This window comes from Cucumis sativus, chromosome 7 (genome assembly GCF_000004075.3).
Source record: "Cucumis sativus cultivar 9930 chromosome 7, Cucumber_9930_V3, whole genome shotgun sequence".
NCBI lineage: Eukaryota > Viridiplantae > Streptophyta > Magnoliopsida > Cucurbitales > Cucurbitaceae > Cucumis > Cucumis sativus.
This window is the reverse complement of record NC_026661.2, coordinates 15,070,402-15,084,755: the sequence shown is the minus strand read 5'-3', so window position 1 is coordinate 15,084,755 and position 14,354 is coordinate 15,070,402. Positions and strand designations below refer to the sequence as shown.

The following is a 14,354-nucleotide window of genomic DNA, read 5'->3' as shown; positions in this document are numbered from 1 at the left end:
TAGAGACATATTATAGCGTTTTGGACAGCGTTGTAAAAACGCTATGGAAAGTCATGAACTTTTATTAACATCGGCTACGACAACATTTCAAAAACACTACCGAAAGTCAACAATAGCGTTTTTTTGATGCTATCGTAACTGGTATTTCTTGTAGTGTCTTTTTCTTTTTTCTCTTTTACATTTTGTGTGTTCGGTGTAAAATAGAACAAATATGGAGGGGAAAAGCCGACGCAATCTGAAAACATCGACCCTTTTAGCTTTCCTCGATGTCATTAGTGATTGTCGAGAAAAGTCCAACCGTAATCATTGATTACTTAAACTTCTGTCAACGTTAGCATTTACCACGTCGACAAAAGATACGAATTTAAAAATATTATTCGACTTACCGACGAACTTAGTGATGCGTCGGGGAAAGTCCAACTGTACGCATTAATTATTCAACTTTTGCTGATGCACTTACAACAAGACATCGACAACAGTTTAAATGCTATTATTAAAATACAACATTTGTCGATGTTGCGTGTAAGGACGTTGGCAAAGGTTTAATGTAAAAATATTTTAAGTCCATATATCTTGGTCTATTTCACTTCTTCATGGATAAACTGTGATTTATTTTGCTATATTTTTTAAATATTTTTGTTCATTTTGCTATATTAGAAAAATAACTTTTGTTCAAACTACAAGACCAAAATTGGAGAATTAAAATACGAGGAATAAATTATAAAAATATCAAAGTTTGAAAATCAAAATGGTATTTTAACTTATTGTCGTCACGTTCTTGAAACAATACAGAGTGATGAGCATCCTCAAAAAAGTTGCCACCATTAATCTCTTTTATGTTGTGATTGGACACCAAAATAAAGTAACGAACTTTAAACAAAATCATAAAAAATTGTGTGCAAAAATTAGAGTTGAGTTCGAAAGATATTTGTATATGAAAAATGTGTTAGCCCCCATGCAACACCCATTAAGAAAACGGTGGCCAAATTTTATATTTTGAATTGAAATTATTATTTAAAGGAAATTGTGATCATTTGGAGCAATAAAATTTTTAAAAATGTCTTATTTCATTGCTCGTGACTTCAAAGTGAAAATCATTCCATCAATTAAACTATATTGAGGAAAATTTTCTCACAAATTCGTAACAGGAATAACCCTCTAATAAAGAGTATTTTTTAAGACATTAGGAGTGTTTTTTAAGACATTAATTAAAACCAATTTTTTCATATCAAATCTCAAATTAATCCAAACGAGTAGCATATCCAAAAATCATATGTAGGGGGCACTATTAACAAAAATAATTGTAGTACATGAGATTTAAACAAAGACCCTAGGTTTTAAAGGGGGGCACAACTACTATACCAAATGTAAAATATAGCAACACAAATCATTATTAACACATATTGTAATTTAATTATTCAAAATTAATATTAAAATACAAAAATCGAGAATGTAAGGGGTCACGTGACCCCCTAGCCCCTTAATAGATCAATCCATGCGAAAACGACGCGATTCCTTGCCTCAAGAATTCTTAGAAATCATACTCCTAAATTTCCTAGATTTCATTATAGAATTTCTTTCTTCTCTTCTTTTTTAGAGATCGATGTTTGGACTTAAAAGAATCAATTTTTTTATTTTAAGAATTCTAGAAAATTGGACTATATTGGGTGTCCGAAATTTTATAAATGAATATGCAGGTTAGAAAGATAAAAATAATTTGAAAGTCGTAAAAGATACATTAGTTCCTTTTAATAATTACAAAACATTTTATTATAAGAACTTTCAAATGTCCTAAAAAGATTTAACAACTATGAGAAATATTAAATTCAACCTAAATGTAGCAATTTAGATTTAACAACTCATCAATTTCAATTTTTTATACTTTTTCCAAGATATAACAAAATTATATATTATTCATACTAATTATATTATTTCCAATAATATAATTTTATCAAACTTTTCCTAAGTTGGCAAACATATATATATATATATACTCAAAATCCTTAACTCTCACCAAAAATTCATTTGTTAATTAATTTATTCTTAAACTTTATTTGTCTTTATTTTTTATTTAATTCCTTTTTTGTCTTCTTTTTTCACAGTATTGATTATTGTCTTTTTTTTTTCTTTGGTATTTTCCCATCTTTGGTGTGTTATTTAATATTATACATTTTTCTTATTTTGGGGTCAATTTAATGTGTTATTACTAATAATTGTCTAAATTTGTTAACATTTGAAATTATCGCTCTTTTATTATAAAAGGATCAGCCAATCTAAAATTTTAAAAGTTCCAATTTCTAAAATTCTTGAGATTAGCAGTCAATCCATCATCTCAGGTAATATTTCTCTAAAATTTTGTGATTTTTACATTCATTGATCATGCTTGTTTAGATGACAATATTGGTTGTTTATATAATATATGTAAGATTCCAAAATTTAAGGTACTTTTAAGTGTAATTGTCTTAATTGAATTTAGTTGAAATTATTTGAATGTTATTTTAGATAAACGGATAGATTTGTTTGTTTGATGTGAAGATTAGAATTAATTGAATATTTATGGAAGCATATATGATTAATTATGGAAATTGGAAATTTTCTATATGGATTGGTAACAAAATGTGAACTAAATTTTGAATAAGAACGGAAAAAAATAGGTGAGTAAAGTTATATTAAGAAAAGGCATAAACGAAGGATGATTTACGTTGAAAATTTCCTTATGAATTTCTGAATTCTCATGGTCTTGGAGCTAAATTATCTCTTTATCTGTTATTGTTTCTCCTTCTTTCTCTCCACATCAAATCTGCCTCATCACTATCTCTTTCTTTATATATTTTAACACAAAAACCTGAGGGAAAGCAGCTTTTATTTTCTTTTGTTTCTGTTTAACAAAAAAAAAAAAAAAAAAAAAAAAAAAAAAAAAAAGTAAAAAAACAAGAAAAAACTTCAGAAATTCTTTGCAAATTGTTATTCATCTTCAACAAACACAAAGACTTGCAAGATTGGAGCCTCTACAAACACTTAGGTAATTCAAAAGTACATCTTCATCCTATCATATTGTACATGTATTTGTTCTTTACAATTTTTTTTAGTTCAATATAGAATGGGAGATTCGAGTCTCAAAGGATCTGTCAAAGGATCCGAATTATTTGACAATAGATAATTCAAATAGTTAAATGTATATGTGTATACGTACATGTGCATATATATATATATATATATATATATGTACATGTTATGAATATGTGCCTGTCTATATATATGTGATATGATATGATGTATGTGAGTGTTTTAGTATTTTTGAAAATCATATATGTGTGGATTGAAAACTATTTTTCTGTTTTTGAAGTATAAATTAGTTTGTTTTCAATTTCTTTACATTATTTCGCTTTTTGGAAAGAAATATTTAGTGTTGACAATAATTAGTAATTAGATATAACACAAAGAAAAATGGAGCAAGACAAAAGCATTTGAATTCAAAATTATATTAGAAATAGTGATAAGTTAAGAAACTAATTAATCTCAAATTAGAATATATCTTTGAAAACCAACCATTAATTTGTAAAATCCATGCATAAAAAATAGTTTTCCATTTAAACATAATCCATCAATCCCACACACATTCTTTGTATATAGACCAAGTTCTAAACTTCTGCTGTTGCAGCATATCCACCAAAATAAACACAACACAATGGGTGGTATCTCTTTCAAGGACCAACTTTTGGTCTTCTTGGCTGTCTCGACCTTGGCCTTGGTTTGCTCGAAACCGTTGAGCCCATGGGAGATCCACATCAAGAATGGATTGAGCGATGGGCAAGCATTGTTCGTACACTGCAAGTCGAAAGACTCTGATTTGGGCGAGCGGACCCTTAGCACTGGGGCCGAGTTCAAGTGGAACTTCAAAGTGAACATTTGGGATACGACATTGTTCTGGTGTTACTTACGCAAGCCAAAGGGAGATCAAGTAAGGTTCGAGGCTTTCTGGGTTGAGAAGAAGACCCGATGGTTGCGTGTCAAATGTGATGGTAATATTTGCAATTGGATTGCTGAAGACACTGGAATTTACCTCAAAGATAATAGTACAAATGAGGATGAGCGTATTCATTATTGGAAATTTCGAGAAACTAAGTAGAACATATGATGTTCATTTCATTTCTTATGTGCTGAAAGAAAGTTTGTACTTGTAACGACTCAACTCTTTATACTATGTTGAGGTCATTACCAGTAAAATAAATAAACTTTTTTTACTTTTTATCTCAAATAAAAGAAAATACTAAATTAAAAAAAAACATTTCAAATATTCATAAAAAAACTATTAATAATGTGTATAAAAAGAATAAATAAATAAATTATTACTTCGAACCCTATTTAAAAGAAAAAAAATATGTAAAAGTAATGGTGTGTTATAAAATAAATTTTTGACAATTAAATATTGAAAATATAAATGCAGGGAAAACACCCACGGTCCCTCTCACCAACCACTATTTCTACCTTTGCATGAAAAAATAAAGTATAGAAAAGGGTAAAAAATTAAGCATAGAAAATGGTGAGTATAAATTTACTCTAAGGGACCCACTGCTACGTGTCCGTTAAGAAAGTACCCCTAGGGACACATCTAGGCTCAACTATTGTCATTATGATGCACGCTATCCAGTGTGATCCCATAGGAACACATATGGGCTCTCGGTGAACCCAAAGAAGAGTCGGACTATAAGTAATTAATCCTATCGAGTCACAAATAAAAGCCGACTACACAAGCATAAATAAGTGGTGATTCAAGCTAACACAACACCCTAGTTTATACATATAGCATCACATAAATATTATAAACTATTTCATAACATATCCTTGTCATCACATAGCTTAGTCAAACATATCTCAATCATGGTATATTTGATTGTAGCATGTCTCATTAATAATGTATCTTGGTCATAACATAGCTCAGTCATACATAACGATCTTCTATGAAGCTATATCATTATCTAACATCCCTAACAGTCACATTACATGAATTATAGGTACGTCATTAATGCATGATGAGGGAAAATGAGTCTAATAGTTGAATCTCTTACCTCGAGATTACCTAAAAATGATATTTAATCCTATCAACAACAGTCAAAGCTTTCCAAACAGACAAATCCTAAACCTAGCGAATTTATTTAAGTATTTAATGTAATTTAATTTATGTTCGGCACCTTAGTTATATAATTGATATATCAAATTTACAAGTGATGCACTAAATTCATCGATTAATTATAATTTTTGGAATTAATTTATATGCTAATTCGTCATTTATTTTAGAGTAATATTTATGAAGTACATTCCAAATTCAATTTTATTTGAAATTATATATCAACCAATGAATTTCAATTCACCTTCTTGGTAACCATTCAATCAATGTTGCACTTAAAGGTAAGTTTTAACGGGTGTTGATAGGCAACATAATTATTGATGTACTTCAACCAGTTCATTTTAAAGAAATGCATAAATATGCCAATAATATGTCAATGTTATAATTTAAATAAAAATAAATTGATATACAACTAAAGACACCTAAATTGTTCTTGCCTTTCATTTGTTTATTTTTTGTTAGGAAAGTTAAAATATACTACTAACTATCTACGTTTAAAAGTGGGGTTATACAATACCTGATGACCGAGTTCTAGGTCCAAATTTTTTGACCCTAATGTAGTCTATAATTGATACAACAACTCCCGACTTCTAGCAAATAGAAATATTTCTAATGCATTTGAATGCGTTCTACAAGAAAATTGACTTTTAATATTAGTTGAAAACTTACAATACATACGTAAAATGTTAGATGATTGAGAACATCATCAAAGAAGATGTTATTAAAGATATAAAATGTCGGTCTATCTTTTGCTTCGTTTTTTACTACATGATAGTTTATTTTAAAGTCGATTTTAATCTGACATCAAACATCTTTACCGACACATTCTTTAATGTAGGTCACCCAACCAAAATGAAAGAAATTATCGTGTGTGCTAATTTAATTTTTTTTCGTTACTAAATGTGATATGAAACGTGATAAATCATACATTTTAAAATAACAAATCAATTTTTAACGTGAGATGTCCAAAGTTTTAACAATTCACCGTTTTAAACCTTCCATAATTTACATTTAAAGATAAACACGATCTGACTGGCTAACGTACAATACAATAAAAATAACATCAATATTTTTATAACCCAACTTTCAACTAACACATAAATTAAACTAATTCACCCTAATAAAAGTAATATGATTACATGTGTCTACGAACAAAACTACTAGCTATATATGTACAATACTCGTAAACTTTTGAAATTCTTTTTAGCTTTAAATACCAATTGAAGTCCATAAATCTTCCATTTTCATCACCACCTAGATTTGGTTGGTGGAAATGTCTAACTTCACCACAAACCTGGCACTCAAGATCAACGTATAGATCCGTTTCAATGGAACATTTAAAAATGAATGAATCTTATGTATGAAATAAATTTAATACAAAATCTATCAACTATAGAATGACAACACACACAAAGCCTTAACTTGAAAATAGAAACTTAAGCACAAAAAAATAAAAAGAAGCAAATAAATAACTTGAAGTAACAATTTAGAAGAGAGGAGTTCATTAATAGTTCGCTACCACGATCTAAAGTCTCAGAGAAGGTTCACTCACATCCAGGTTTTATTATACTATTGGGTTACTTTGGAGATGTGAAAATTTTCAATCTTCAATCAGGATTTTTTTTCACCAAACCTGATTTTTTTTCACCAAACCTGATTTTTTTTCATTAATTGATGATTCATAATCAGATAAGACAAAGTGGGGTGTACTGATAACTGATTTGATTCTGATTCCAAAACAATTCAATTTTTTGTAACAGGTATCAGCTTATGTGATCTCTCAAGTTCTTGGATCAACATTGGCGGCTGGGACACTTAGGCTAATATTTAATGGAGACCAAGATAATTTTTCAGGGACTCTCTCAAGTGATTCATATCTGCAAACCTTTGTGATTGAATTCATCATCACATTTTATCTCATGCTTGTAGTGTCTGGTGTTGCCACTCATAATAGAGTTGTTAGTTCATCCTCTCTTTATGATTAACTCTAAATTTCACTAGAATCTTGTTTAAACTAATAATCGATTTATGTTCATTGATCTTTATATATAGATTGGTGAACTTGCTGGACTTGTTGTTGGTGCTACTGTTCTTCTCAACGTTATGTTTGCAGGGTATTATTAAATTTCACTCATTTTCAAACTAGAAGAAAATTATTTTGGCGATATTATCAAGGGATATTGTTTTTATAATAAAAGTAGTTGAACTTCAACTATGAAAACTGGGATCTTTTACCCTCTAGCAATGGATTTCATGACATCAATTGTAGAAATTCCAACCTGTATCATTTCTTCCATATAAGTTCTCTCACTAGGATTTATAGAACTCACTGTGAGTATGAGGGAAACAAATATAACAAGAAGCAGATAATGAAGTAAAATACCTCGAGCAAATGGCTTCGCATATGTTGCTTCATGTAAGCTGCCTTTCTGAACGCAACACCACATTGCTGGCAAATATTGAATTTACCGTTTCACCAGACTTCAATCGATTACATCGGTTTCCTTTCCATGGAATTAATTTTCCATTTTCATAAGGCAGTCTAACGACTTTCCAACTCGACCCTCTACTTTTAACAACATAATTTCAAAACTCTTTCACTTTCCTTGTTTTGTATGTTATATACATCAAAAATCTTCTTCAATTAGACTTACATTTTGAAGCCATCATTACAGAAATACAATCACAAACATAGGATTTCATATTCAAAATCAAGAAGAAATCCAAAGCAGGAAGAAAATGATGATGTAAAAAGGATTCATTCAGTTTTGAAAAAAGAAAATGGCGGAATCTTTGCACCTCTTTACTCCCTCCCCATCTCCATTTTATACAACAAACATACAAAATAATAATGCTTTAAACAAACATACTGAGATGATGGTACCTTTTTCGCAATGGACCTAAATATACGAGGTCCCATTTTAATGCACAATTTGCACCACAACACTCTGTCTCAGCACGAGTTTCTTCCATGTCAAGTCCAACGTCAGCAAGTAAGGAAGACAACTGACCAATTACTCAATTCTTAAGTTACATGTGAGATACCTAAAGAAACACAAGGCTCGCGTTCAATTCGAGTATAGCTTTTTCTGGAGACTTATTTGATTTTGAAGTTGTAATTAAGAACTAAGAAGTAATGCAAGGGTTACCTAATAGGCAACATAAAATATATTCAAGCTAGTTAATGAGTACAAACAACAATTTAGTCCTAAAACATCAATATACAACAATTTACTCTCAAGTTAGTAACAAATTAGTCTTGTAATTTCAAATTTAGAACAATTCAATCCATACCGTAACAAATGTTCAATGCGAAGCCATATCCTTGGCAATTAATGCTACCACAGCCGCAACCCCAACATGTGTCATGGCCAATGATATGGCTGGGATGGCCGCATCCGCATCCTGATAATCAATTCTTTGAGGCAAACCAAGATAACAATCATAGATGTTGTATAGTTATGTGTTTTGAATAAGATTAAATGTAGAAACTATGAATTATCACTCAATATATGAATGCAATAGTTTCTTCATTTATTTCTTGAAGAATAATACCAAATTCTTGTTGTTCCTTTTACTAGATTTTTACCTTTTTTTTTTTTCTGTGAAGTAAAGTTCTTTAAAGCAAGAAAGAAAGTAGAAGGATATTTTTAATATGCCATACAATTAGGTTTTTACAAGATTCATTAGAATCTCATCAAGATCAACATATACAACCAAAAAAAAGCTTTGGCCAAAAAGAAAAAATATATATAAAAAAAGACACAACTACTAATATTTTTGCATCTTAAACTAACATAACATTCATTCATACCTTAGATGTACAAACACCTTAAAAACTGGATTTTTTTTTTTTTTTTTTTTGAGGAATTTCATCAAACACATGGTGGGTAAATTCAAATTTGGTGAGGCCATAAGAACTTTCCAATAGCAAATGCCCATTTCCCTCAAGGGTACCATAAAAACAGAGTCCATATTGTTTCATAAGAAAATCCAACATATCTTCCTCCATAAAAAACATTTCTTCACCCGCTCCTTCCAAAGAGAATCAATACGAAAGCAAAGACATTTTGTGAGGGTTTGGAGTGAAGAGACGGGCATGAGGGGCCGGTGGTGGTGACGACACCGGAAGATGGTCGAATGCAGATGGTCAGAAGGAGATGTCCTTGTTCATATATGAGGGTTTGGGAAAATGTTAACGACTTTAGATTTGGGGAAAAAGCTTTAATAGACTTTAATTTTTATTTAAAATTAATTTTATTTTAATAAATTAAATAAATTATTTATGTAACTTCTATGACATCAAATAACTACGGAAAGTGTTATCCGAAAAATTTCGTCTTTTTCTGGCAAAAACGTGAATTTTTACTTTTTGTGAGTTTTTTTTTCCTCCCTTCTATTTTTTGATATACACAACTATCGTAGTATGTAGTTTTTGTTGTAGTGTGAATTTGATCTTCTTAAGAGATTAGATATAACAACCCAACTATTTATATTAAGTTAAGGTCATTACTAAAAGGATAGTAGCAAATGACACTTTGTTGAAAAGAAGAAAACTAAAATTTTAACGAAATATATATTAAATAAATGTTCCAAAGTCATAAAATTTTCAAACTCAGTAAAATGCTGTGAAAACATGACCCACGCAGGTAATATTTCTTTAAATAAACTTTGATAAATAGGATAAAAATTTAATAAAAAATGTATAAAAATAAAATACTGCAAAACTGATACATAAACATGAAAGAAGAATTGTGATCCCATATGACATGTCACAGATCATTCCTGTCGCTCGCTAGCTTTCTGAATCATCTACTTTTGCCTAAAATATTAAATATAGGAAATAGTAAGTATATAAAATATACTCAGTAAGGGATCCAATACTAGTCCCGCTAGCTGTCTGTTAACTTTTTATTAAGATTTCATGAAAAGGTATCCGAAACTATTGTGTGCTTGATGGAATATACACAATCTAGTGATCCCAAAGGAACACTCTCATATGTCGGTGAATCTGAAGAAACATCTATGATATAGGGGCGCTGTAACTATTGTGTGCCCGATGAAACACACACAATCTAGTGATTTCAAAGGAACACTCTCATCTATCGGTGACTCGGGAACACCTGTGATATCGGGCTGTAAGTGACCTCGTTGAATCACTCATAAAAGTTATCATAACATATTGGTGGTCCCGTCGAACTCAAACAATCATAAATTTGTGAAAAGATGGTGATTCCGAAGAAAACTCATATGGATAGAATCTTAATAGATAAAGTTAACAGAACACTCATCCATAGCATGTAACATCATCATAACATCATAAACATGACATGAATATTAATCATAACGTCCTTAATCATGTGGTTAATATATCATGTATCAAAAACATATCAGTTGCATCAGTCATAACATATCAATCATCCAAAACAATGATAATTATATTTCATATAACTAATTTTACTTTTTCAACTAATAAAATCCCACTTTCTCTTTCGATTAAATCCATCAAATCAATTTTATCTTCCCAAAATAATTATCTTTTCCAGAAATAAAATATTCTCTCTCTTTATTAAATCTCATCAAATTCAATCAACTTTTTTCTTTTACTAAAATAATTGTACTTTTATAGATAATTATATATAAAAAAATATAGGAGAATTTGTAAAAATAGTAGATATTACAAAATATTTACAACCTATAGCAAATTCTATCACTGATAGTCATTGATATGTTATAGTGATAAAAGACTATTAGTGATAGAATTCAAAATTTTGCTATAGTTTGTAAACAATTTTAATTTATTTTGCTATTTTTAAAAATGCCCCAAAAATATAATTATTTTCTTATTATTTTATTTTTTCCTAAACAAATATCCTCTCTTCAAATAATTATCCTCTCACAAATAATTTATTTTTGTATCATCTCTAAAATACAATATCTTTCTCTTAAATAATTATATTTTAACAAATGTAATTATCTTTTCCTTTAGAAATAATTATATTTATCCAAAATATAATTATTTTCTTCCTAAACAAATAATGCTCAATAGTTTCAACATAATTAAATAAAATGAAGATAATTAAATTCAATATTACCTTAACTTTTGAGGTGTTACATTTTAATAAATATATGCACACACACATATGTATATAAATATTTGTGCGTGCACATATCCTGATACTACTATGGTTGCTTGAATGGGAGAAATGAATAAACTGTAAGGGATACATAAAACTAAAAGATAATGACTTTTGTACCCTATATGTTATGATACTCCCTTCTTGCTGTGTAATCTAGAATGAAATGTCATCCTCTATGTTGTGTGATCTTGGATGGGATGCCTCATCCATTCTATGTGATCTTGGATGGGATGTCACATACTTGCTGTGTGAACTGATATGGGATGTCCTTGCTTGTTGTGTAATTTGGCAATGGAAGACATGGCTAGATAAATTGGTTGGGCATGCTAATGGCATTGAGTTTACTCAGCCTAACTGCAACTTGAAAAAAGATTGTGATAAAAGCTTAAGCCAAAGGAAATGGTACAAAGACTTAATTCAACTTACAGAGTGATTTTGTAGGTTAAATATGTGGTAGACGAGTAGACATGCAATGCGGGATAGCTCGCGATGAGGAAATTAAATAATTGTTACGGTTTAAATTACATGATATATACTGCCACATTTGGAATAATATGAAACTATCAAACGAAAGACCTACTCACTAGACAAAATTTTGTCTAACCTTTTAAATGCTCGTCTTATCCCCTCGTCGCATGTAGCAAAGGACATTTGACGTTGAACTTGTTGTCTTGATTGCCTACCGTGCCTCCTCAATCACATCATCTTGGTAGTGTCCACTATATCTTGCAAGTAGTATAGAAGTTACACGAGAAGACTTTGAATGTTGCCAAATTGTTTTTTGTTCTCCAAGGAGAAATTTTGTATTAAGTTCTAATGTATTCACCATGTTGAAAATTAATGAAGTGTTTTATTTCATAACTGTCTGCATTTTGTGTTTAAGATTTGTTAGTTATGTTTATCACCACTCACTAGGGGAGTCAGTGCATTCTTCAGTTGGAAGTTACGTACTGAGAGTCTAGGCGACCTGCCTCTCCTTAGTCACAGAGAGTGACTTCGGGGTGGGGTGTGAAACAATTGGTGTACTAAAATAACAAAAAAGAAAATTTGAATAACAAATTAAATATTTTAAAAATATTTACAAAATATTACAATTTATTTGTAGACCACGATAGACTACTACATGTGTTAATCATGATACAGATAGACACATATAATAGTTTACATATCTTGGTCTATTTCAGTTCATCATGGATAGACTGTGATATACTTTGCTATATTTTTTTTTAATATTTTTGTTCATTTTGCTATATTACAAATGAACTTTTATTCAAATTAGAATTAAAATATGAGGTCTAAAATTATAAAAATATCATAGTTTGAAGATCAAAATGGTATTTTAACTTATTGTCGTCACGTTCTTGAGATGATACGGTGTGACGAGTGTCCTCAAAAAAGTCGCCAGTATTAATCTTTTTTATATTGTGATTGGACACCAAAATAAAATAAACAAATTTTAAATAAAATCATAAAAAATGGTATGAAGAAATTAAGGTTGAGTTCGGAAAACATTTGTATATGAAAAATGTGTTAGCACTCCTCCAACACCCATTAAGAAAACTATGGCCAAATTTTATATTTTGAATTGAAATCATTGTTTAAAGGAAATTGTCGTTTGGAAAAATAAGATTTTTAAAAATGTCTTATTTCATTGCTCATGACTTCAAATAAAATAAGTGAAAGATCATTCTATACTATTTTTGAAAAAAAATTCTCAACTCAAGAAATTAACAATTTCTCAAAATTCGTCATAGAAATAGCCTTCTAAATAAATAGAGTTTTTTAAAACCTTAATTAAAACCATTTGTTTTCCTATCAAATCTCGGACTAATCCTAACAACTTGATCCCTTACCTCAAGAATTCTTAGAAATCAGACTCCTAAATTTCGTATATTCTATTATATGATTTTTTTTTTTAATATTTTGATAAGGAAAATGCATAATTGTAAATAAGATTGCAAGTTATCTAAACAAAAGTTTAGGAAATATTTGAAAATGTGAAGAAATTTAAATTGAAAATTTAATATAAACGACAACTATTATCTAGAGTTTGATCTCGGACTCCAAAGAACAAATTTCTTACCTAAAAAATTCTAAAAAATTTGAACTCTCAAATTTAGGTAGATTTCATCGTCCCAAAGTTTATAAAACGAATATGCATATTAGAAAGATAAAAAGAATTTGAAAGTCTTAAAAGGATACATTAGTTCCTTTTATTAATTACAAAACATTTGACTACAAGAACTTTCAAATGTCCTAAAAATATTTAACAAGTAGGAGAAATATTAAATTAAACATAAAATGTAGAAATTATGCAAAATATATTATATAAACAACCAATATTGTCATATAGAGACGCATAACCATTGATCAACATGCAAATTACTAACATTTTAGAGAAATATTATTCGAAATCTATTTCAAACTTAAAAAAACATTGTCTACTCTATTTCAAGAATTCTAAAAATTCGAACTTTCAAAATTTTAAATTTTACCGTCAATAATTTTCTTTTAAAAAAAGTAATTTCAAATGTTAACAAATTTAGACAACTACTACCAATAACATATTAAATTGACCACAAACAAGAAAAGTATATAATATTAAATAACATATAAAAGATGGAAAAATACTTTAAGGGGAAAAGAAGACAATAATGAATTAAATAAAAAATAAAGATAAATAAAGTTTAAGAATAAATTAATTAACAAATGAAATCAATAATAATTAAAAAAAACAACAAAATGTGAACTAATTTTGAATAAGAACGGAAAAAAGTAGGTGAGTAAAGTTATATTAAGAAAAGGCATAAACAAAGGATGATTTACGTTGAAAATTTCCCTATGAATTTCTGAATTCTCATGGTCTTGGAGCTAAATTATCTCTTTATCTGTTATTGTTTCTCCTTCTTTCTCTCCACATCAAATCTGCCTCATCACTATCTCTTTCTTTATATATTTTAACACAAAAACCTGAGGGAAAGCAGCTTTTATTTTCTTTTGTTTCTGTTTGACAAAAAAAAAAAAAAAAAAAAAACTTCAGAAATTCTTTGCAAATTATTATTCATCTTCAACAAACACAAAGACTT

General features: G+C 29.2%; 1 protein-coding gene across 1 annotated transcript; it reads left to right on the top strand.

Annotated features, from left to right (window-relative positions):
* Positions 1–2,890: 2,890 nt before the first annotated feature.
* LOC101212063 (S-protein homolog 74) lies at positions 2,891–4,234 on the top strand. The gene is made up of 2 exons (XM_004139622.3): positions 2,891–3,022; positions 3,662–4,234. The coding sequence occupies exon 2, from the start codon at positions 3,689–3,691 to the stop codon at positions 4,127–4,129; it is 441 nt and encodes a 146-aa protein (XP_004139670.2). The 5' UTR covers positions 2,891–3,022; positions 3,662–3,688; the 3' UTR covers positions 4,130–4,234.
* Positions 4,235–14,354: the final 10,120 nt, after the last annotated feature.